The sequence below is a fragment of the Elephas maximus genome, chromosome 19, assembly GCF_024166365.1.
Source record: "Elephas maximus indicus isolate mEleMax1 chromosome 19, mEleMax1 primary haplotype, whole genome shotgun sequence".
NCBI lineage: Eukaryota > Metazoa > Chordata > Mammalia > Proboscidea > Elephantidae > Elephas > Elephas maximus.
This window is the reverse complement of record NC_064837.1, coordinates 27,673,577-27,698,972: the sequence shown is the minus strand read 5'-3', so window position 1 is coordinate 27,698,972 and position 25,396 is coordinate 27,673,577. Positions and strand designations below refer to the sequence as shown.

At 45.5% G+C, this 25,396-nt stretch overlaps 1 protein-coding gene across 1 annotated transcript in view; it reads left to right on the top strand.

Annotated features, from left to right (window-relative positions):
- The window catches only part of ASIC2 (acid sensing ion channel subunit 2), a 324,220-nt gene that overhangs the window by 240,611 nt on the left and 58,213 nt on the right, over positions 1-25,396 (top strand). Inside the window, exon 3 of the mRNA XM_049860257.1 lies at positions 7,552-7,679. Coding sequence (XP_049716214.1) covers positions 7,552-7,679 — 128 coding nt within the window. The remainder of the gene's footprint in view (positions 1-7,551; positions 7,680-25,396) is intronic.

The following is a 25,396-nucleotide window of genomic DNA, read 5'->3' as shown; positions in this document are numbered from 1 at the left end:
AGTCCTGATCCCTGGGACCTGCGAATGTGACCTTGTTTGGAAATAGGGTCTTTGAGATGTTATCAGTTAATATGAGGTAATACCTGAATAGGGTGGGTCCTAATCTCATCTGAGTGGTGTCCTGTAGAAGAGGAGAAGACACACAGAGACAGACAGAAGGAAAATGGCCATATGAAGACAGATGGAGTTAAACTGCAGCTGCCTAGGACTGCTGGAAGTTGGGAGAGACAAGAAAGGATCTTCCCCTAGAACCTTAGAAGAAAGCCTGGTCCTGCCTACACTCTGAATTTGGACTCCTGGCCTCCAGAACTGCAAGACAATACATTCCTCTTCTGATAAGCCTCCCAGTTTTGGGGCTTCTTAGTTATGGCAGCCCTAGGAAGCGAATACAGGACCCTCCTGCACTGGGAGATGCCTTACTATGGCTGATCTGTCTCCCACCATCTACTCTCAAGCTATCTATGGGCACAAACGGTTAACACACTCAGCTGCTCACCAAAAAGTTGGAAGTTAGCATCCACCCAGAGACTCCTCAGAAGAAAGACCTGGCAATCTACTTCCAAAAAGTTGGCCTTTGAGAACCCTAGGGTTAACCTAGCCACTGTTATAAAGTCAATTTTCTCCAACACAAGATTGCTTTGTATCAGCACATCCCGGGTCCTTAGCCTAGAAAATTCCTCCAGCTTTTCAGGGAAGCTTTCCTTTGGACTTCTCTCCAGTGTTTATCTCCTCCGCGTGTTTCGTGTAATTTGCAAAGATTAAAGATTTAAGCTTCTTTTATTGCCATGTACTTTCCCTGCCCCATTATGCATTCTGCCCATAGCTCCCCTGTCTCCTGCAGAACTCCCCCCTTTCTGCACATGCAGAATACACCCCACAGGCGGGCCTCCCCTGTGCCTTGGCAGGTGCTCCTGAAAAGTGCTCTGGACTTCAGCTTCTGCAGGTTGAACTCTGCTTTGCCACGCGCCTTCTGATGCCACATTCTCACTTCACGTTAAGTTGTCTGCGTTTCAGCTTAGTCCCAATTAACAAGGGCCCCTGACACTGTGTACGTAGTACTGTCCCCTTCTCCGTGCTGTCTCTCTGGGCCTTTGAATCCCGGTGTTCATGATGTGCAGACAAATCCTTTACTGAACTGGGGGCCCGCACTCTGTGAAGGAACTCGGTGTTGAATCATTTGGTGGTGAGAGGAATGCGAAGATGTAAATAACTCTGTCCAGCACCTTCTGGGTTATTGTCAGGGTCAGTGTCTTGGACATGCCACCTGTGCAGCCACATAGCGTCCTGCACTCAGCAGGGTCACGTGCTTGGTTTAATGCTCTGCTGTCACTGTCTTGAAATTCTTAAAGTTTTTTTTGTTTTTGTGGAGTAGGATTCTTTTTTTTTTAATTGTGCTTCAAGTGACAGTTTACAAATCAAGTCAGTATCTCATACAAAAACTTATACACACCTTGCTATGTTCTCATAGCTGCTCTCCCTCCAATAAGACAGCAAACTCCTCCTCTTCACCCTGTATTCCCCGTGTCCATTCAGCCAGCTTCTGTCCCCCTCTGCCTTCTCATCTCCCCTCCAGACAGCAGCTGCCCAGACAGTCTCATGTGTCTACTTGAGCCAAGAAGCTCACTCCTCACCAGTATCATTTTCTATCTTATAGTCCAGTCCAATCCCTGTCTGAGGAGTTGGCTTAGGGAATGGTTCCAGTCTTGGGCTAACAGAGGGTCCGGGGACCATGACCTCTGGGGTCCTTCCAGTCTCAGTCAGACCATTAAGCCTGGCCTTTTTATGAGAATTTGAGATCTGCATCCCACTGCTCTCCAGCTCCATCAGGGATTCTGTTGTGTTCCCTGTCAGGGCAGTCATCAGTTATACCCGGGCACCATCTGGTTCTTCCGGTCTTGGTCTGATGTAGTCTCTGGTTTATGTGGCCCTTTCTGTCTCTTGGGGTCATCTTTACCTTATGTCCTTGGTGTTCTTCATTCTCCCTTGCTCCAGGTGAATTGAGACCAAATGATATATCTTAGATGGCCGCTTGCTAGCCTTGAAGACCCCAGAGGCCACTCACCAAAGTGGGATGCAAAGCGTTTTCTTAATACATTTTGTTATGTCAGTTGACCTGGATGTCCCCTGAAACCATGGCCTCCAGACCCCCATCCTTGCTACTCTGGCCTTTGAAGTTTTTGGTTACATTCAGGAAACTTATTTGGTTTTGGTTTAGTCCAGTTGTGCTGACTTCTCATGTCTCGCGTGTTGTCTCTCTCTTCACCTAAAACAGTTCTTGTCTACTATTCTTAAAGATTTTTTTAATAAAGGGTCCTGCATTTTCATTTTGCCCATTGTTGTTATTGTTAGATGCCATTGAGCCGATTCTGACTCATGGTGACCCCATGTGTGCAGAGTAGATATGCTCCCTAGGGTTTTCAAGGCTGTGACCTTTCACAAGCAGATCACCAGGTCTGTCTTCCAAGATGCCTCTGGGTGGGTTCAAACCACCAACTAGTAGTTTCAGCTAACGGTCGAGCGCTTAACTGTGCACACCACCCATTTTGCACTAGCACCTGCTGGTTATGTCAGCCACCCATTATTGTTGCTGCTGTTGCTATTGTTTTGTGTTTTTGGTTCACCTGCATTGCAGGGGTTGAGACTGCAGGCTACCTGAGATCAGGGAGGAAGCCCGTTGAGGGGCTGCAGGTGCTGCTGATGTTTCCCAGTGTCCAGCCATAACCTCACAGCCAGTCAGATGGCAGGGAATAGCAGACACAGCAAAGGACAGAGCTCTGCTCTGTCCCAGGCACTGTGCTAAGGACTTTGGTGGATACCAGGTTGAAAATGGCATGCCCTTTCTTCAGTGCCCATTCAGAACCCCAGTGCTCACACTAAATAAACCATACCCCTCATGGGATAGAAAGAGTGCTGAATTGGAGTCAGGGAACCTGGTTTTTAGCCCCTGTTCTGCTCGTGACTTGCTGTGTTGACCTTGGGAAAGTCACTTCACCTGCCTGAACTAGATTGCTGTTTGCTCAAATGTGGTTGGCCTAAGATAACCTATATCAGAATCCCTGCAAATGCAAATTCCTGGAGTCCACTCCAGAGTGACTGAATCAGTATTTCTGGGGTAGATTCCAGAAATTGTCATTTTATAAAGCTCTGTGTTATTGTTGTTGTTGGGTGCCGTTGAGTCGATTCCGACTCATAGCAACCCATGTGACACAGAAGAACTGCCCCATAGGGTTTTCTAGGCTATAATCTTTGGAAGCAGATTGCCAGCCAGGTTCTTCTCCCACACAGCTGCTGGGTAGGTTCAAATGGCCAACGTTTTGGTTACAGCCAAGCACTTAACCATTGCATCCCCAGGGCTCCTTATAAAGCTCTGTAAAAAAAAAAAAAAAAAAGCTCTGTAGGTGATCTTAATACACATTCTAGTTTGAGGACCTCTGAGGTAGATGATCTGAGGCCACCTTTGGCTCTGGCAGTCTGTGTTTGATCATTTCAGTTCTTAAGTTGGGTCTTTGTACTGGCATGGACCATGTGCCATATCAAGGACATGTAGGAGACTGGGGGTGGGCATGAGGACAGAGAGAGTATGGGGGCTGTTGTTTACCACCAACCTGGAGAACAGTCCATAGAGGGAAGAAAGCAAGGGCAGCTCCATTAAGGAATAGAAACAAACTGCCTGGAGACGTGGGAAATGGTACTTTACGAAAGGCAACTCTGGGAGGAACTGGGAACAGCAGTCCATGGGCTGGATATGAATACCCATGGTTGTACTGTTGGGAACCCCTGACAGCGGGCCACAGGAGCACCAGCTTAGGAACGCTAGATAGTGGAACTCTTGTCACCCCCATTGCTCTGTGAGGGCTGGGCTCTGCTCACAGAGGACGTTCTAGAGCTGTGCTGTCCAGTACGTTTGCCAACTAGCCACATGTGGGTATTTAAATTTAATTAATTAAAGTTAAATAAAATAAAAAATTCAATTTCTTAGTTGCATTGGTCACATGTCATGTGCCCAACAGCCACGTGTGGATAGCACCAATTATAGAACGTCTCCATCATCATAGAATGTTCCCGGAGTCCCTGGGTGGCACAGATGGTTAAATGCATGACCACTAACTGAAAGATTGGAGGTTCGAGTTTACCCAGAGGTGCCACGGAAGAAAGACTTCTGAAAACTCAGCCATTGAAAACCCTATGGAGCACAGTTCTACCCTATGCACACCTGGGGTCACCATGAGTTGGAACTGACTTGATGGCAACTGGTTAGAATGTTCCATTGAGGAGCACTGTTCTACAGAGAACAGAACCCTCATCCGTCACCTCTTCTGCTCATGCCATCCAGCTGCTGGATGTTTGTAAAGAAATGAGGTTGCTTTAGGATTGTTCTCTGCCACAGCAACTGTGGCTTCTGGAGTGAGCTTTTCGAGCTCTTTCAAACACGAGCCCCATCTGATTAGCCTGGCCTCGGGCAGTTCTCACTAATTTAGGCATGCCCAATCTGTCTGCTTTGCCTGTTATTCTCAGCATTTGGGCAGAAAAGCTTCATTTTTCATTTCCCCTCGTAAGCCACAGGTAGCCTCCTTTAAGCCTGTCTTACTAGCCTCATGCGGGCACACACAGCTTTAACTAGCTCTGGGAAGCAAGTGTTGGCATCTCCCCTGCTGCCTCCCACGGCTCACTGAACACGCTTGCCGTTCATCCAAGCATGGGCATCTCTGTAATCCCAACCTCACTTCCTGCTCTCTCCTCTCCCCCGCCGGAGCTTGTTCTCCAGGCTCCTCGACCCCTCTCTCAGGGAGGTTTTAGAAAGCAGCCACTGAAAGCCGTCCCCTCAAACCCTGTCTTCTTGCCGAGTTCTGCCTCTCCTGCAGCCCTCCTCCCTGATCTAAAAACCTTCATCAGGATCTACCTGTGGGCCAGGCCCTGGGCTAGCCAATGGGGAGGCTAGGAAGGGGTCTCTTTCTCTGGGGAGTCATTGTTTAGGAAGCAGTGAGTTTCTGTTTATGGCGATGGAAAATTTGTCAATGGATGTTGGTGATGCTTGCACAACGTGATCCACGTAACTGATGTCACTAAATTGTACACGTGAAAAGTGTTAAATTGGCAAATGGTGTGTTATGTATATGTTGACAACAATAAAAAAAAAATATAACATAAATGGTGTCATGGAATTGTACACCTAAAAAATGTTGGATTGGCAAAAGTTGTGTTGTATGTATTTTTACAACAATAAAAAAATAAAGAAATGGTCTCTTTCTCGAGGAGTTCAGCATCTATGGTAGAGAGAGAGACCCCAAACCACAAACATACAGGGAAGTGTGTATAGGAGTTTGGGCAGGGTACTCTGGGTACAAAGATGGTGGGACAGTTGACTCTGCTGGAGGAAAGATGGGTGTGTGCATGGATTGCCTGGGAATCTCACCACTTCACAGACACATCTATGGAAGGATTCCTGGCCGAGGAAAAAGGGTCTCTTTTGCTGAAACCCAGTGTCAGCCACTGGACTCCTTGTCTAGCTTGTGAAAGCCCAGGCTTATCATCCTTGTCTGCCCACTGGGTCATTCTTTCCATATATCCCCAGCCTTGGAATTCTCACCCAGCCCCTGACCCCTGGGCCTGCCTCAGTCAGGAGCCACCAGCCCTTCCTCCCCAGTCTTTCTCTTCCATGCTAGCTTTAGTGTGTGTCCCTCGCCTCCCCAAGCCATGGCACAATGCTGACACCTCTCTCCTCCCCTCCCACCCCCTCGTCTTCCTTCGTTCTCCCTTTCCCCATGCTCCCCATCCATGTTTTTTTTAGAACATCCCTTAGCCTGGACTCCAGATTGGCCTTGCCCATTAACAGGTGAATGAGCTTTGATTCACGAATCCCTCACTAATCCATTCAGTAGGCATTTCCTGACCACCTGCTACAGGCCTGGCCCTGTGCAGTCCTTAAGGATCCAGAGGGTAGGTCCTTGGGCTCAGGATGCTCCAGCCTGGTGGAAGGGACAGTCCGATAAAGAATTAGCACACAGAAGAGTGAGGTGGAATGCTGCCAGGCATCTATGGAGGCTACTACAGAGAAAGAGAAGGAGTTGCTTTGGGGAGGGCTGGGAGCTGAATCTTCCCTGACAAGTAAGGAGATGGTCAGGTGGACAAGGTGGAAAGACACTGCAGGCAGAAGGAGATGCAGGTGCAAACATGCGGAGCAGGGAACCACAATGACCAATCTGGGCAGCCCTGGCTGTGTGGATCTCATAGTGCCACCAAGCAGAGGGCAGCCCAGAGGGAGCTGGAGCAAGGGCCTGGGATCCTTATAAGTCAGGGAGGACATTACACAGGTTTGCATATTGGAAAGTTTGGAGACTGAGGTTGGGTTGGAGACGTGAGACAGGGAGGGAGACCCAGTAAAGGCTAATGCAGTTCCCTAGGTGCATTCTCCACCAATGTTGAGCACTGACATATAGGAAGAGCCAGGCTCTGCCACCCTGTCACCCTCTGCCACCCTGCCACCTCCCAGTGCTGAGGCCCATTTCCTCTTAAAGAAGGGGAAGTGTCTCTTCTAGTTGTTCATCTTCTGCACCTCCAAGAAGCGAGCATCCTGGTATACAGCTGGCCTTTACCTTTATTTTTATTCCTGCAGCATCATGTTTTCTTCCTGATATCCTCACCTTCAGCACATGGCCCAGTAGAATAGTTAGTAAATAAAATAAAGGTGCTTACCCATTTACACCACCCAGGGACTCCTGGTAGGCAGAATAATGGCATAATCCCATTCTATAGATTAGGAGACTGAGGCAAAGAGTTGGCCTGACCTGTATTAGCTTCCCATTGGTGCTGTAACAAATTACCACAAACTTAGTGGCTTAAAAAACACAAATTTATTATCTTAAAGTTCTGGAGATCAGAAGTCCAAAATAGGTTAGTAGGACTGTGCTTCTTCTGGAGGCTCTAGGGAAGGATCTGTTTCCTTGTCTTTTCCGGATTCTAATGGCTGCCTGCATTCCATGGCTCATGGCTGCTTCCCCCATTTTCAAAGTCAACAGTGTAGCATCTTCCATTGTCTCTCTGACCTTCTCGACTCCCTCTTATGAGGACCTTCATGATTACACTGAGCTCCCCTGGATAATCAAGATAACCTGCCCATCTCAAGATCCTGAACTTACTCACCTTTGCAAAGTCCTTTTTGCCTTGTAAAGTAATGTATTCATAGTTTCTGGGGATTAGGACTGGGACACCTTTGGGGGCCATTATTCTGCCTACCAGGAGTCCCTGGGTGGTGCGAATGGTTCAGCACTCACCTACTATCTGAAAGGTTGCTGGTTTGAACCCACACAGAGGTGCCTCAGAAGACAGGCCTGGCAATCTGCTTTTGAAAGATGACAGCCTTGAAAGCCCTATAAGCACAGTTACACTCTGCACTCACAAGGTCGCCATGAGTTGAAATCCCCTCGACGGCCACTAACAACAACATCCTGAGTATTACGTGACCTTTCTAGGGTCCCTTTGAGGTTTTTCAATCCCAGGACTCCCAAGCATCCATGTCACTGACCCACGCTGTGTCCAACTTTGTTCTTTCAGAGGAGACGACGTTTGAAGCAGGAGTGAAAGTTCAGATTCACAGTCAATCTGAGCCGCCTTTCATCCAAGAGCTGGGCTTTGGGGTGGCTCCGGGGTTCCAGACCTTCGTGGCCACACAGGAGCAGAGGGTAAGTTCCCCAGGCTTCCTAGATCACTGGTCCTGGCCTACTCTGGCTCCCACAGAGGTGTGAGGAAGAGAAATGATGCTCCTACCCCTGGCGGGCTCTGAATCCACGCAAGAGGTTGGAGCAGGGCTGGGCTTGGTCAAAGACTTACATGAAAGTCCTGGTTTGCATACTTATTTATGTTGACATCTCTCCATGGGTCTATGTTGCTATTAGTATGCAGAGTAAATGAACAACATTCTTTGAAACCCAAAGCGTAACTTCTTCCCACCACTGACGAAGGCTGGAGAGGAGAAAGGTGTTGGCTACCCTCTGTCACCCAGTTCTCCTGTTCCACCTCTTGGTCCCTAAAATTGGGTGTGAGGGGAAACCCAGCTTTTTTTTTTTTTAATTTCACTGAATTTCCCACTCCCCCAGAATATTCTGTGGCAGTAGATTTTATGCGCGAGTTCATTTTTAAAAAGCGTGGGGGGCATTAATCGTTAAGGGAAACTGTTAGCCAGGGTTTGCTATGTTTTATCACGATCCAAAATGACCTGCAGAGAGAAAAAGAATGGGGCTTCACTCTCCAATAATAGAGTTTAAGTGGGAGAAGCCTACAGGGTGGGTTTCCACCTGCCTTTTGATTTAGCACGCGCTGGGGAAGGGACCCCATCCAGCCAGCGAGGACCGCAGCATCATCTCTGCCAGTCAGTGGAGTGGGGTAGTCTGGCCTCATGTCTGACACAGGCTTTACATTTCAGATGGGAAACCATCCCAAACTAGGGAGAAACTCTCAGAGGAGGACTATGAGAGATATATGGAAAACGTTTGTTTTTCTTATTCCTTGGGTATTTATTTTCTGGTTCACCTAGAATAGAAGCTGGAGAGGCTATGACTTCGAGCGAGTCCTAAACTAGGTTACTGAAGACCATTTGCTCCGGAAGGCATCTGGCAAAGAGCTAAGTCAATGAGTAGTAGCAAGCATGGCTCCAGGATGTAAAAAAAAAAGGAGGATTAAAGAGAAGGGTGAAGGAAAAATAAGGAAAGATATACACACACGCGACTCATGAGCTCAGCTTGTTTTTAAGAATCAGACTCAAGTGTTATCTTTAATCCACTGTTGATCACAGCTGTTTAATCATTTGCTGAAAGCAATGTTCTGTGTTAAAGGATGGTTAGAAACCTGTAAGAGAGCTGCATTTTTTACTCTCTGGGAAAATACTGACGGTGTGTAGGTCTCATGACTTGTGCCCTAGACTGTAATGCCTGGGCAGTCTCCAAAAAGCAAAACTCAACCTCCGTTACACAAGAAGAGGATGGGGCAGTGGCTTTCAGGTAGCAGCAGGGGATGCCAGGAGGTAGGCCTGGCTGCTTTGAGCCCCCCAGAGACTGAGGCAGGTGGTAAAGTAGAAGCGTAGGGTCCCGGGGGTGCAAAGCGGAAACCGAGTGGTACAACCAGAAAAATGCATCCTTGATGCAGACAGTTGTTGCCGTTGTTAGCTGCTGTTGAGTTGACTTTGACTCATGGGGACCTCGTGGACAACAGAATGAAACATAGCCCCATCCTGCATCATACTCACAATTGCCAGCATGTTCGAGTTCGTCTTTACAGCTACTGTGCCCATCCATCACACCCAGGGCCTCCCACACCCTTGCTGTCCATCTGCTTCACCAAACTTGATATTCTCCTGCAGCGATTGATCCTACCTGATCGTGTGTCCAAAGGAAGCAAGTCAGATAATGTTCTCTTGTGAGCCATAAGGTTTTCACTGGCTAGTTTTTGGAAGTAGATTGCCAGGTTTTTCATCCTGGTCTGTCTTACTCTAGAAGCTCCAATGTAACCGGCCTGCCATGGGTAACCTTGCTGTTATTTGAAGTATCGACGGCATAGCTTCCAGTATCATAACAACATCCAAGCCACCACAGTACAACAAACTGATGGAGGGGTGGTGGGGTGCAGACAGCAGGAGGAAGCAAAGTTCAGGGCTAAAGATTGAGTCAGGAAGAGGGAGAATTGGACTAGCAGGTCAAAGCGGACAGACGGACAGGCAGTGTGGGCAAGCTCGGAGCCTAAGCTATTAGCCTTGGCCAATGTTTCTGTACTTCCTTCTGCGTATCGTGAAAGTAAACCCACTTCCCTTCAAAAGGCCATGCGCTGGTCAGACTAAGCATGCACGTGAATTTATTGGTTATCTAAAGGTGAGTTTTTTGCTACTTATCCAAGACAAATTTGACTTTGTGGGTTTGTTGAACGTACCAACCACCACTATCTTGAATTACTCATTCCTGTTGACATCTCTTCATGTCTACATTGCAATTAGTATGCAAAGAAAATGAGTAACGTTCTTTGAAACCCAAAGCATGACTTCTTCCCACAGATAGGGAAGGCTGGAGAGGAGGCAGTGCTATGTAGGTTGCTGTTTCTCACCAGTCTGAGATGTGCTTATTCCTCCCCCACCACCCACTCACCCTCCCACCCCCCATCAGTGATAGTGAAGAAATTTCTGGGCTGGTTGGGAAGTTGAGCTGATGACTTCTAAGAACCCTTGATTCTTCCTCTTGCCGATATGAAACAGGGACTCCCCATTGTGAGTAGGATGCAAGAATAGAACCTATTCCCAGCTTCAGAGGGCAAATTTATTGTTTGCTTTGAAGTATATTCTCAGAAAATCAACCTCATTCATATCAGTATTACTATGATTATTATAACTAATAAGATATTTGTTAAGCATTTTACAGTCTTCAAAGCATTTCCGCATCATCTCATTTCATCATTTCATTCATATTAATAGAGGAACACAGAAACACATCCCAGAGCTAAATCTAATAATACATTATGTTTACATGTATATAAAAGAGCATATTCATAGGAAATAAGACTCAAAGGAAAATATGCCAAAATACCCACAGCGGGGGAGTTATGAATGATTTATTTTCTTTTCTGGATTTTTCACATATTTTATAAGGTGGCTTTGCTTTGTTTGGAACCCTGATGATGCAGTGATTAAGAGCTATGGCTGCTAATCAAAGGGTCAGCAGTTCAAATCCGCCAGCCGCTCCTTGGAAACCCTATGGGCAGTTCTATTCTGTCCTATATAGGGTCGCTTTGAGTCAGAATCAACTCAACAGCAGCAGGGTTTTTGTGTTTTTTGTGTGTGTGTGTGTGTTTTTTTTTTTTTTTTTTGCTTCGTTTATTCATTCTGTGAATATTTATTGAACACCCACTATGAGCCAATGATGGGCATACAGTGATGAACAAAACAGACCCAACCAAGCTCTACCCTCATTGAGCCAGTGGAATAGTAGATTTTTTCTTGAACAAAGAAAAAAATTATGCTAAGTCAAATACGGAGTCCTTGGGTAGTACAAAAGGCTAAGGCGGTCTACCATTAACTAAAAGGTTAGAGTTTTGAGTTCACCCAGGGCTGCTGTGAAAGAAAGGCCTAGCAATCTACTTCGGAAATATCAGCCATTGAAAACCCTGTGGAGCACCGTTCTACTCTGACACACATGGAGTTGCCATGAGTTGGAGTCCACTCAACGGCAACGGGTTTGGTTAGGCTAAGCCAAGCGTAATCAGGGGATTGAGAGCCATTTGTACGTCCTCACTCTGCCATTAGTGCCAGCTTCTACAGCTGATCCTGCATTTCATTGACTTTAAGATGCATGTTTTCTTTTCACATTTTAACATTTCTGAGATCAGAATTTGTTTTACAATCAGTGGTATCTTACAATTACAACTGATGGTACTTTTTCTTTCCTGGTGGAACATAAAACCATGGTGCATATTACAATCAATGACATATGATGGCTTCATTGTTCTCACTCAGGATTCTGCTGTTCCAGCTCAAAGCTCAAGGAAGCCCTGCAAGAAGGCCAGGGGTGACAAGACTGTTAGGAGCACAAGGCCTTTTTCTGGAAAATTGGTGTGAATTATACTAAGAAAATTAAGTGAAAGCCCTAAGAAGAACTGGTGACTTAAAAGAACCTTGCCCTGGATCCTTTTGTAAATCTGAAAGTCCTTCTGTGTGGGAAAAGTTATCTCATCCCACTCTTCTTTCAATATATTTTTTAATTTTATTTTGTAATCCAAAAGAATGTGCTATTGGGCTGTAATCCAAACCAAAGATTGTTTTTTAATCAGCATCTGCCCTATACCCAATTAACCAAGGTATGTCCTTGCCTTCCTAGAAAACCTGAGAAATGCCCCAGCTCCTGCCTCTGATGCTGTAGGAGCCCCTCCACAATCCCAGGGCCACCACCATCATAGACAGGCAAAGGAATACCATGCTGGGATTAAAAATAGGGCCCTGGAGGGACAGTTGTTTTTGTTGTTAGGTGCCATCAAGTCAGTTCCAACTCATAGCAACCCTGTGCACAACAGAAGGAAACACTGCTCAGTCCTGCGCCATCCTCACAATGGTTGCTATGTTTGAGCCCCTTGTTGCAGCCACTGTGTCAATCCATCTCCTTGAGGGTCTTCCCCTTTTTTTGCTGACCCTCTACCTTGCCAAGCATGCTGTCCTTCTCCAGGGACTGGTCCCTCCTGATAACATGTCCAAAGTACACAAGACAAAGCATCCGCGCTTCCAAGGAGCATTCTGGCTGTATTTCTTCCAAGACAGATTTGTTCCTTCTTCTGGCAGTCCATGGTATATTCAAGATTCTTCGACAACACCATAATTCAAAGGCATCAGTTCTTTGATTTTCCTTATCCATTGTCCAGCTTTCATATGCATATGAGGCAATTGAAAATATAATGGCTTGGGTCAGGCACCCTCAGTCCTCAAAGTGACATCTTTGCTTTTTAACACTTCAAAGAGGTCTTTTGCAGCCGATTTGCCCAATGTAATGTGTTGTTTGATTTCTTCACAGCTGCTTTCATGAGTGTTGATTGTGGATCCAAATAAATTTAAATCCTGGACAATTTCTATCTTTTCTCCATTTATCATGATGTTGCTTATCGGTCTAGTTGTGAGGATTTTTGTTTTCTTTGTGCTGAGGTGTAATCTATACTGAAGGCTATAGTCTTTGATCTTCATCAGTAAATGCCTTAAGTCCTCTTCACGTACAGCAGACAAGATTGTGTCATCTGTATATCACAAGTTGTAAATGAGTTTTCCACTAATACCAATGTCATGTTCTTCTTCTTTTAGTCTAGCTCCTCAGATTATTTTCTCAGCATACAGATTGAATAAAAGGATACAACCCTGATGCACAACTTTCCTGACTTTAAACCTTACAGTATACCTTTGTTCTCTTCGAACAACTTCCTGTTGGTCTCAGTCTCTTGGCACAATTAAGTGGAATTTTCATTCTTCACAATGGTATCCATAGTTTGTCATGACCTATAAATACAGTAATCAATAAAACAGAGGTAAATATCTTTCTGGCATTCTCTGCTTTCAGCCAAGATCCATCTGAGTTGAGCAATGGTATCCCTCATTCCATGTCCTCTTTTGAATCTGGCTTGAATTTCTGGCAGTTCCCTGTCAATGTACTGTTGCAACCATTTTTTAAATTATTGTCAGCAAAATTTTACTTATGTGTGATATTAGTGATATTGTTCGATAATTTCCCCATTTTGTTGGATCACTTTTCTTTGAAATTGGCACAAAAATGGGTCTCGTTCAGTTGGTTGGCCAGGTAGCTGTCTTCCAAATTTCTTGACATAGACCAATGAGTGCTTCCAGTGTCACATCTCTTTGTCAAAACATTTCGATTGGTATTCCATCAATTCCTGGAGCCTTGTTTTTTGCCAATGCCTTCAATGCAGCTTGGAATTTTTTCTTTAATACCATTGTTCTTGATCATATACTACCTCCTGAAATGGTTGAATGTCGACTACTTTTTTTTTGGTACAGTGACTCTGTGTATTCCTTCCATCTTCTTTGGATGTCTGCTGCCCATAGAATCCATCCTTCGATATTGCAACTTAAGGCTTGAATTTTTTCATCGGTTCTTTCAGCTTGAGAAATGCTGAGCGTGTTCTTTCATTTTGGTTTCCTAACTCCAGATCTTTGCACATTTCATTATAATACTTTACTTGTCTTCTCAAGCTCCCCTTTGAAATCTGTTCAGCTCTTTTACTTCATCATTTCTTCCATTCACTTTAGCTATTCTACATTCAAGAGCAAGTTTCATAGTCTCTTCTGACATCCATTTTGGTTGTTTCTTCTTTCCTGTCTTTTTAATGACCTCTTGCTTTCTTTATGTATGATGATGTCCTTGATGCCATCCCACAACTAGTCTGGTCTTCTGTCATTAGTGTTCAATGCATCAAATCTATTCTTGAGATGGTCTCCAAATTCAGGTGGGATATACTCAAGGTCATATTTTGGTTCTTGTGGACTTGTTTTAATTTTCTTCAGCTTCAACTTAAGCTTGCATGTGAGCAATTAATGGTCTGTTCCACAGTCAGAATCTGGCCTTGTTCTGACTGATGATACTGAGCTTTTCTATCGTCTCTTCCCATAGATGTTGATTTGATTCCTGTGTTTTCCATCCTGTGAGGTCCATGTGTATAGGCGCCATTTATGTTGTTGAAAAAAGGTATTTGCAATGAATAAGTCGTTGGTCTTGCAAAATTCTGTAATGCGATCTCCAATATCATTTCTGTAACCAAGGCCATATTTGCCAACTACAGATCCTTCTCTGTTTCCAACTTTCTCATTCCAATCACCAGTAATTATCTGTGCATCTTGATTGCATGTTGGATCAATTTCAGACTACAGAAGTTGATAAAAATCTTCAATTTCCTCATCTTTGGCATTAGTGGCTGGTTATAAATTTGAATAATAGTCATATTAACTGGTCTTCCTTGGAGGTGTATGGTTATTATTCTATCACTGACAATGTTGTACTTCAGGACAGATCTTGAAATGTTCTTTTGGTGACGAATGCATCACCATTCCTCTTCAATTTGTCATTCCAGGCATAGCAGACTGTATGATTGTCTTGTTCAAAATGGCCAATACCAGCCCAATTCAGCTCACTAATGCCTAGGATATCGATCTTTATGCATTCCATTTCATTTTTGATGACTTCCAATTTTCCTAGATTCAGAGTTTGTACATTCCATGTTCTGATTAGTAATTGATATTTGCAGCTGTTTCTTCTCATTTTGAGTAGTGGCACATCAGCAGATGAAATTCCCAAAAGCTTTACTCCATCCATGTCATTGAGATCGACTCTACTTTGAGGAGGCAGTTCTTCCCCAGTCATATTCTGAGTGCCTTCCAACCTTAGGGGCTCATCTTCTGGCACTATGTCAGACAGTGTTCCACTGCTATTCATAAGGTGTTCACTGGTCAATTTTTTCAGAAGTAGACTGCCAGGTGCTTCTTCCTAGTCTGTCTTAGTCTGGAAGCTCCTTTGAAACCTGTCCACCAAGGGTGACCCTGCTGGCATTTGAAATACCAGTGGCATAGCCTCCAGCATCATAGCAACACGCAAGACAGCACAGCATGACAAACTGACAGATGCATGGTGGTGGAGGGGCAGAACAATAAATTACTACACTACCTGCCAGGCATTGCGCTACAAAGACACTTAACACGCATTATCTCATTTAGTCCCCACAACAACTCTGCAAGGGAGGTATTGTTATCTCCACTTTCCAGATGACAAAACTGCACCGTTAAGTAACTTGCTCAAGGTTGCAGAGCTTAGGGAGTGGCAGGACTCAACTATGAGCCCAAATCTGTCAGGTCCCTAAGCCCGTGTGCTTTCTGTTCCACCACACCACATGGTTATAACTCAGGGAGATTCTCTGGGAAGAGTGCACTAGGAGCGAAGGCAGGGAGGGATCAGCTGGTGAATATTTCCTTTTCCTACCATAAGCCCAGTCCCTGGGTGGCACAAGTTGTTAAGTACTCAACTACCAGCCAAAAGGTTGGCAGTTCGGACCCACCCAGAGGCACCTGGGAAGACAGACCTGGAGGTCTGCTTCTGAAAGGTCACAGCCTTGGATACCCTAGGGAGCAGTTCTACTCTCTACACACAGGGTCTCCATGAGTCAGAATCATTTCGATGGCAACTAACAACAACAACTAGAAGCCCAAAGACACAAGGCCAAGTGATGCTGTGAAGAGAACACAGGCTGGGAGCCTAGAGGCCTGGATTCTATTCCTGAGTATGCCATGGGATGTTGGACAGTTTGCTCCCCTGCCTGGACCTCAGTTTCCCCATATGTCTACTGAGAGGATTGGTTTAGATGGCCTCAAAGGGCCTCCAGCATTAACAGTCTGGGGAGCCCCTGCCTGTATTCACTCAAGGACACAGGCATCACCTGGTCCCTGCTCCACCAGCTGCTGCCTGCCTTCTTCATGTCAGGTGGCATGGGATGCTCTTAAAGTAAATTGTGAGAAGGATATGTGAGACAAACTCCCTCCCCGCTCTGGGAGGCAGAGTTGGGCTAGAAACAAGTCCTGAAACTTTAGAAGTAAGATAGGCTCTTGGGCGCCCCTTTTTGCTAGTGGCTCTTTCTCACCCACACACTTAGTGGTCAACTCTCTACCCTACTTGAAGTGCTTACATTCCAGGGCTTCCTATAATTTGCAAAAATCCAAACCCTTTAGAATGGCTTTTAAGGTCCTATTCAGCCTGGCTTCTGCCCACCTCTCCAGCCTCATCATCTACCTGTAGTTCACCCATGTGCACCCTACATTCCAGTGACAAGGACCCACCCACCAAACACTCCATGCTCTTTGTTGCCTGCCTCTGTGCATTTGTACCCACTGTTTCCTCTGCCTACAATCCTAGAAAAGGATCTACCTGGAAAAGCCCTGTTCTTTAAGACACTGCTCAAAGGTCATAGCTTCTCAGGCCTCCCCTGACCCATCCAGCCACTCCCCAGGGAGGAGTTAGATGTTCTTCTGTTTACTCCTACAATGCTTTCTACATTCATTGATTTATTTCTTCTTCCAGCAAATAGTCATTGAGCACCTACTGAGCTGGGAAAATTAAGATAAGCAAGACCTGGTCCCTGCCTTGAAGTGCTTACAGAATGATCTCTCTCTCTCTCTTTTTTTTTTTTTCCCCCTTAGCATTTTTCGGTCACATTGCTAAGAAATACAAAACTTTCATTGTGTGGTAGCTTGCTTTCCATTATAAATCACTGCTTCTTATGCCTACTTTATGACCTGCCTCCATTAACCCCCATAGCTCATTGTAGACTGGAAGCTCTCTGAGGGCAAGGATTGTGTCTTTCAGAGTCTGTATTCCCAGTGCCTTACACAGTGCCTGGTACACATATGAGCTCAATAAATGTGAATTGTTGAAAGAATGAATGAACGCCCAATGCTGCACTCTATTGCTTTCCCTGCCTCTCTTCACCCACCCCTACAAAAACTCCTATTAAAATCTGCCCTGAGGGCCCTCTTTCTCCCTGAGATTACTAGGCCAGGCTGTAATAGATGATGATATTTCAGGTTTCAAACACAGAGACCCTAATCAAAGCAAATCAAAAGCTCATGAAAGGGGTCAAGGCTAGAAACAATAGACCTGGAAGCTATCTGTGTAGATAAGAGTGGACGAACAGATGAGAAGATGAGGACAGAACTCTGAAATTTGGGGAGAATCAAATGAATGAGTGGATATATGTGAAAGTGCAAAGCCTGGGCATTCATCTGGTGGGAGTATAGCACCAAACTGTCTTCAACGTTGATATCACCAGTTAGACTCTTTGTCCCTAATTTAAGGTTGCCACTAGTCCTCATGGGATTCCCAATCATGCTTTGATATCAGAGGCCCTTCATCATTTCCTACCCCCATCTCAAAGAGCCCAGGGATAATTCTTGTTTTCTAAATGTTTCTCCATGTATTTATCAAATATTCATTTCAGCCACCTTGCCTATAATTCTTGGTGGGCCTGAGAATGAATCAGGAGATCCTGGGTGGTTGGTTGACCACCACCCTCATTATTCAGGCAGTTCCCTAGAAAACATGGCCTTGAGTTTAAAGTTAAGGGTCTCAGAAAGGCCTTGGGAGATAGGGTTGGAACTCTTGGCCCAGAGGTATCTCATCCTCACCAAGAGCCCCTTCCACTACCAGTTTGTAATGCTTAGAGTGAAAAGGGTTTTCATTCCACAACCTGGACTCTGCATTGGTTCCTTACTTTCCCTACATAGGCTGTTTCCAAAGTGCAGTGAGAATGCTCACAGTCACCCCACAACCTGCATCTAGCAGCTACCCACTGGCCAACTGGGGCTGTAAGTAAAAGCAAACACAAATGCCCAGGCCCTGCTGGCCCCAATAATGTCATTGGCAGGATGTCTGAGCCTAGTTGGCACCTGCAGAAGCCTAAGCCTTTGCCATTGGCATAGATTGGCCACATTGCCAACATTTGGAAGGAATCCCACCACGGTACACAATGAGAAACAGTATCTCCCACCCTACCCCCAAATATAAAGGCCCAGGTGTTGGGTGGGGTGCTCACTAGCCTGCTTTTGACAGCTCCTTTCAAACTTCCAAATACATACAACTTCCTAGTCTCTTTCAAAAGAGAAGACTCATTTGTCAATCTGACAGCCAAATCTATAGTCCTTAATATCTGTGTTTCATGGGATCCATTAAAAAGGGAGCCTTGCCCAGTTGTTTATTTTTTCAAAGCAGGAGAGAGTTTATTACACATGTCTTCAGTGATTCCCAGACAGCCAGAGCTAGAGCCACATAAATATGGCAGCATCCAGTTCCACTCCACTGAAGCACTGGGAAGGTGCCAGAATGCCAAATAGACTGCTACATGGCCATTCTGTCATGATGAACAGGGTACGTTGTTTCCCATAAATAGACTAAAAATAATAATCAATTAAGCATTCACTAGCTTAGCTACTTAATCACTTGTTGCCACTTGGCCTCTAAAATAGAAATATCTTCAGATCCCCAGATGGTTTTGCCAATAGTCATATTTTCACCAGTTTCTTGTGCACAATAAGAGCTGTTTGTCTTAAGATGGAGGCAGTGGCAGGGGAAGGGGAGGGGATGAGAAGGGTTCTTAAAGGAACATTAATTGGCTAAACACAGGCTAGACATGGTGCTAGGCTCTGTTGGGGGAATACAGAAAATGAATCCAAGTAAAAATATGCTCAAGTCTTAGGAGGAGAAAAAATCACTCTTTATCCCCCATCTGCCTCCACCTTTCACCTCTCCTTCGCCTTCCCTTCCTAACCAAGGTTCTTCAAAGACTTCTGTATACCTGCTTGTCTCTGCTTCCTCACCTCCTTTCACATCCCAGCTCACTTGAGTTTGGAGTCCACCCCTAGCACTCCCCTGACACTTTTCTTTGTCAAAATCACCCATGAAATCTTAGATGCCCAGAATGCACCCCTTGGTCCTCATCCTGCCTGGTCTCAGCAGTAGGGGGACTGTTGACCACACCCTCCCTAAAACACTCTTCTCCACTCTTGTCTGGTTCTCTCACCTCTGTGCTTACTCATCCTTAGTCCCCTTCATGAGCAATCCTGTCTTCTTCACTCATCCCTTAAAGCTGGCACCCCAGGAAGCTGTTTTTGGCCTAGTCAAATGAGCTCATCCTTTCCCATGACTCCCAGATCCCTACCTCCAGCTCAGACCTCCCACCTGAGCTCCAGACCCAGCCATCCGGGTGCTACCAAACTCCTCCCCTTAAAGGCCCATGGGTCTCTCAAATCAACAGTCCAAACTGAGCTCATCCTCTTCCTCTACCCTCTACACCTACACCCAAAAATTGCTCCTCCCCTTAGATTCTCCAACCCTGTAAGTGGCCTGAGTACAAACCCCCACTCAGTAGGCGTGTGACCTTGTGCTTTGTTCTCTTCATCTGTGAAATGGGAATAATGATAGCAGCTACCTCAGAGGCTAACTAGAACACTGAGCAAATTAATACGTGTAATGTTTAATGCATATAGAGCAGTTCTCGGTATACAGTATGTGTCCAGTAAATGTTAGCTATTATTATCCCCCACTCCAGTTGCTACTTTAAGTCAGTCCTTCATAATCTCCCACCTGAATAAGAACAGCTGCTTCCCTGCTGCCAATCGTGTCCCTCTCCAATCCATTATCTTTGTGAACATGACCCTTCTAAAACACAAAGCTAAGCATCTCCCTCCTTCATTACCCATAGGATGAAGTCCAGGGATCTCCTCACAGCCCTTTCTGCCCTAGCCCCTGCTTACCTTCTCATCAGCATCTCTTTCTGCTCCCCTGGCCTCCCATGACGTGCACCAGCTACGTAAACTGTGTGCACTTATTCCCTAGCATCGTGTGTTCTCTCCTTTCTCTAACCTCTTCCGGCATCGTCCTTGCATTTGTCCTTTGAGATTCAGCTCAGAGTTCCCTTCTTGGTAATCCTAGAGCATTTCTGTGTGAATCTCTAGCGTGAAATTTACACATTATAATTATCTATTCACTTATCTATCCCTGCTACCAGATAGGGAGCTCTTTGAGGGTATGACTCTATCTTATTTCTGATCTTTATAGCCCAGAACTTTCATGGTGCCCTACTTATAGAAGGTACTTGATGAGTTTTATTGACTGGAATGAATGAAAGAGAGAGCAAGACTACTTTATCACACCACTGTCCCACCTGATACCCATTAATATCTTTCTCAGCCCACAGAATAAAGTCTAAATCCCACATCCTGGCTCCAGCTATCAGCTTTCCCAGTGGTTAGATCCCACCACCCTCCAGCACCCACCCTTCACTCTACCCCCGTACACACACAGGCCTTGAGCCTTCCTGCCTTACTTCTTGATCATTTCATGCTGACTCGTTCATTTATTGAACAGCTACTATGTGCCGCTATGAGTGGGAATCAACTCGATGGCACTGGGTTTGGTTTTTGGTTTTTCTATGTGCCAGGCACCGTGTTAACCCTGAGGAATACAGTGGTGACCCAGAACTGGCCTCGTTCTTCTCAGCATTTACAATCTAGCAGGAGAGGCAATCAATCGAACAATTGCAGATGAAGAGCTGTATTTATCTGTCTAATGCGCCCACCAGCACACTGTAAATTTCTTAAGGGAAAAGATCAAATCTTCCAACTCTTGGATGGAAGGCTGTGTGGATGAAATGTTATAGGATGATCTCTGAGGGCTAACTTCAATAATTTACAGTCCATTTAAGTTCCGCTTAGCCTTCAGGTATGAAGTAACTGAATTCAAGACTCTTTAACTGTAGGATCTAAAAAAAGAAAAGAAGTCCCTTTACTGAGTACGTGGAAAAAAGGAATGAGCTAGAAATGGCACTAACAGCCCCAGTCCAGGTCCAAAGTTTAGACTTTCTTGGATCCATAAGGGCAGAACCAGCTTCTCATGGGCGCTTCCCCATTGTCGGTTACAGAAGAAAACCAAACCAGTTGCCATCGAGTTGATTCTGACTCATAGCAACCCCATGTGTTTCAGAGTAGAACTGTGTTCCATAGGGTTTTCATGATTGACCTTTTGGAAGCAGATTGCCAAGCCTTTCTTCTGAGGTACCTCTGGGTGGGTTTGAACTACCAACCTTTCAGTTAGGAGCCCAGCGTTTGGTTGCTTATCTCTCAATGGCTTATTTCCTCATCATATCCAGTCAGAAGAGAGAAGGCTGAATGTCTGTTGACTCACCTGCTTTATCTTACTCAAGAGACAAGTTAATAAATCAGAGCATTCTTTGGTTGGGTTCTGCTGCCCAGGACCATATCTTTTGATTCATGAGCAGCTAGCTATCTGAACTCTGAACAATGTAGCCTTGGGTTCTGAATTTTTTTTATAAGGAAAAACAACAACAAAAAATCTGTAAAGAATGCTTCCATACACAGGTTGAAAGTGGCTTCATCTTTTCCTTGCCAACAGAAGATTAGATAATCACAAACAAATCTTTTAGAAAAATCTACCATAATGAATGAATGAATGAATGAATACAAACAGTCCTGCTGACTGCCACACTCCCTGGGCAGGGGCAGGGAGGGGGTGCTCTGAAAAAGACATCTCTTTCCTGTTTCTCTCCTCCCTCATGCTTGAAAGCAGCCATTGCCCAGCCTGTAGGGCTCGGGAAACATTTGTATTTGTTTATGCTGTGGCAAACAGGCTAGGCAGCCCTAGTAATCATTTGCTGTGGGCTAGTAAATCTTGTGCTTATCTCTTCAACTGGGCTATCCCCAAAGAGAGAGTGTGTTGGTAGTTCAGTGGTAGAATTCTCACCTTCCATGCCAGAGACCCAGGTTCGATTCCTGACCAAGGCACTGCATGGGCAATCACCATCCATCTGTCAGTGGAGGCTTGGGTGTTGCTATAATGCTGAACAGGTTTCAGCAGAGTTTCCAGACTAAGATGAGTAGGAATAAAGCCCTGGCAATCCACTTCTGAAAACCAGCCACTGAAAACCCTATGGATCTGACTTGCAACTGATCATGGGGATGGCGAAGGACCCTTCAGAGGCCAACTCCATGACAGCTAACAAAAGCATCCCCAAAGCATCTCTGATCTCTCACCTACTGAGATCTCTGTCTCTCTGTTTCTCTCTCTCTGTCTCTCTTTCTTTGGAGCATTTAAAACATGTTAACAGTCGTGAGCTGGCTATTAATATAAATTTACCTGATAACAAGTTATTTGCATGTTTTGCTCCATCCAGTGAGAATACCCCCCTTTGAAGGCAAGGGCTTTTGCAGCATCTAGCACAAAGCCTAACACAGTAAGAATGGCAGCTCTAATCAATACTGGTCAATAGATTGCTCCAAACTCTGCAGCAGATCCTTCCTTGGGACAAAAAAAAAATCATTCAGAAATGAGAGTAATCACTCCTGGATTTACCTGCTTCATGTTTGGAGATAGCATTCAGAGTCTTTAACATGGGGTCCTTGGTGCAATTGAGTGACAACAGATGGGAAGATGGCGTTGGACCAAGGCCTGTAGGAAAACCAAGAAGATGCAGAACTGACAAGCAGAAGAAGGTCTGGATCCCAGCAAAGAAGCCACCCAACCTCTGGAGAGGGCAGATGAAAAAGTTGACGTGACACAGCTGTTGAGTAGAATGTTAACTGGTACAGTTTCGGGGCTGGTGGTGGTGAATGGGGGTGGGGAGGACTTGGCAGGATCCATTAAAATAAAAAGACATCCATTCCCTGCCCCCCCCCCCAAAAAAAAGGCATCCGTTCCCTTCCATCTAGCAATCTCACTTCTTGGACTCTGCCCTAAACAAATACACACACACGTACACCCAGAAGCATGGACGAAGATCTCTTCTATAGCACAGCTTGTATAAGCAGAAATTTAGAAACAACTTCAACATTCATCATTCCCACTAATCTACAGCCGTCGAGTCAATTCTGGCTCATAGTGACCCTATAGGACAGAGTAGAACTGCCCCATAGGGTTTCCAAGGCTGTAAATCTTTACAGAAGCAGATAACCAAGTCTTTCTCCCACAAATGTTCGTTAGGAGGATGATTGAATTACGGAGGACACCACCCACTGCAACACTTAAACCTAATAAGGAAGATCTGGGGGCCCCTTGGTATTGGTAAGTGAAAACAGCCAGGTTACAGCACAATACATACACTGCGCTCTCATTTGCATTAAAAATACCCACACCCTAAGCTAAAGTATATATTCATAAATGCACATGTATGCATATTAGCACCCAGAAAAATCTGGAGAGATGTGTACTGTACTGAGAGCTGTCCTGGGGAGGGTGGAACAGAACTGAGTGTACACGAAGATTTTTCATGTTTTCTGCATTGCTGGGGTATTTATAACAAAAACACATTTGTGTGTCCACGCACTAATTGTGCAATTATTTAAAGACATGCATAATGTAGCTATTTACAAATATGTTTTTGTTGTTTGGACCTGGCAGCTAACAGACAGACTCACACAAAGCGGGGAGAAGGGGTGGGCCTGCTCCCTCCAGCCAGAGACAGATTCCTCTCTGCAGGACTGGTCTGCAATGCCTTCCCCAGGGGACAGTGTCTGCCCACCCCTGCTTCTCTGCTTCTCTGCTTCTGCTTCTGCTTCTGCTTCTGCTTCCAACACATGGGGCCAGGATCCATGGTTCCAGAAGATAATCGAAGAGTGCACCGTTTTCAACACAGTGCCTGGCACCGAGTCTGCCTCCATCAATAGCTGAATCGGGTGGATGACGTGAGTTAGAATGGATGGGGTTGGGAGAGGTTGGCAGCTGTCCTTAATCATTTCATAGCTCCCAAAATTGCACTCCCCTCCTCCCTACCTCACGGCCTCAGTTTCCGGCCTCATCATGGCTATCCCTCCACTCTCAGTTCTAGGAAGCTACATCTTCCTGCCTCCACTTGAAAAACAATGTGTACCACACTTCCAGGGAGCCCTGGTGGCGCAACGGTTAAGTGCACCGTTGCTAACCAAAAGGTTGGCGGTTCGAACCCTCCCAGTGGCTCCGTGAAAGAAAGACCTGGGGATCTGCTTCTGTAAAGATTAACCAAAAAACCAAACCAAACCCACCACCGTCGAGTCGATTCTGACTCAGAGCAACCCTACAGGACAGAGTAGAATTGCCCAATAGAGTTTCCAAGGAGCCCCTGGAGGATTCGCACTGCCGACCTCTTGGTTAGCAGCCATAACACTTAACCACTACGCCACAGCCTAGAAAACCCTATGGGGCAGTACTACTCTGTCAGATGGAGTCGCTATGAGTCACAAATCAACTCAACGGGACCTAACAACAACCACACTTCCAGGTCAATCACTTGTTCCGTGTCTATTTCTGGGATGAGACTTACTCCTGCCCACACTTCAGCACCTTTCACAGTGCTCAGTACGTAATAACCAAAAACCCAAACCAGTTGCCTCTGATATCAATTCCACTGCATGGAGATCCCAGGCGTGTCTGCTCTGGTAGAACTGTGCTCCGTAGGGATTTCAATGGCTGATTTTTTGGAAGTAGATCTCCAGGCCTTTCTTCTGAGGCACCTTGGGGTAAACTCAAACCTCTGACCTTTCAGTTAACAGCTGGGCAAATTAAACGTTTGCACCCCCTGGGGACTCTTAGTATATAAAAGTGCTCAATAAATGTTTGTTGCCTTGAATTGAACTGAGCCCCTGAATCTCCATCAAAAAACCTGATGGGAGCCAGCAGCAGGACCAGATCCAACCGGAGGAAAGCACTCCACCCAGAGCCATCAAGCTGCTTTTGAGGCCAAGCCACGAGACCAACCCTGTGATCACTGGGGCAGCTGTTCTATGACCCAAAGGAATCATAACTGGTATTTATTGAGTCCATTCTAAGTATGTCATACCCATTATCTCATGTGAGCTTCTCAAACCTAGTGAGGTAGAAATGATTGGAAATCACTTTACAGAAAATAAAACTGAAGAACAGCGAGGCTAAGAAACTTGCCCAAGGATACACAGCTAAGAAGTGGTACAGCCCAAAATTGGGTTCAGGGCTGCTTGATGCCAGAGCCTAGACTCTACCCACTGAGAAATACTGCCTTCAGTTCCCTTGGGATTTTCTGCTTTACTCTAGTCAACAGGACAAGGCAGACAAGGAAGGAGGGCTCCCTCTGGACTGGGGCAGATGCTGTGAGTAACCTAGGTGCAGGGGAAGAAAGATCAGCTTATCAAGTGGAAATGGAAACCACCAGAAGGCCTGGAGACAGGGAGGGGGGACCATGCAGACATGTGGTCAGCACAGGCCCAACCAAAAACTCAAACCTGTTGCCATCGAGATGATTCCTGGCTAGGCCAGTGCCTCCAAAAAGGGTGGACAGAAAGCATGATGAAGGGTAACACCGCAGGGACATGAAA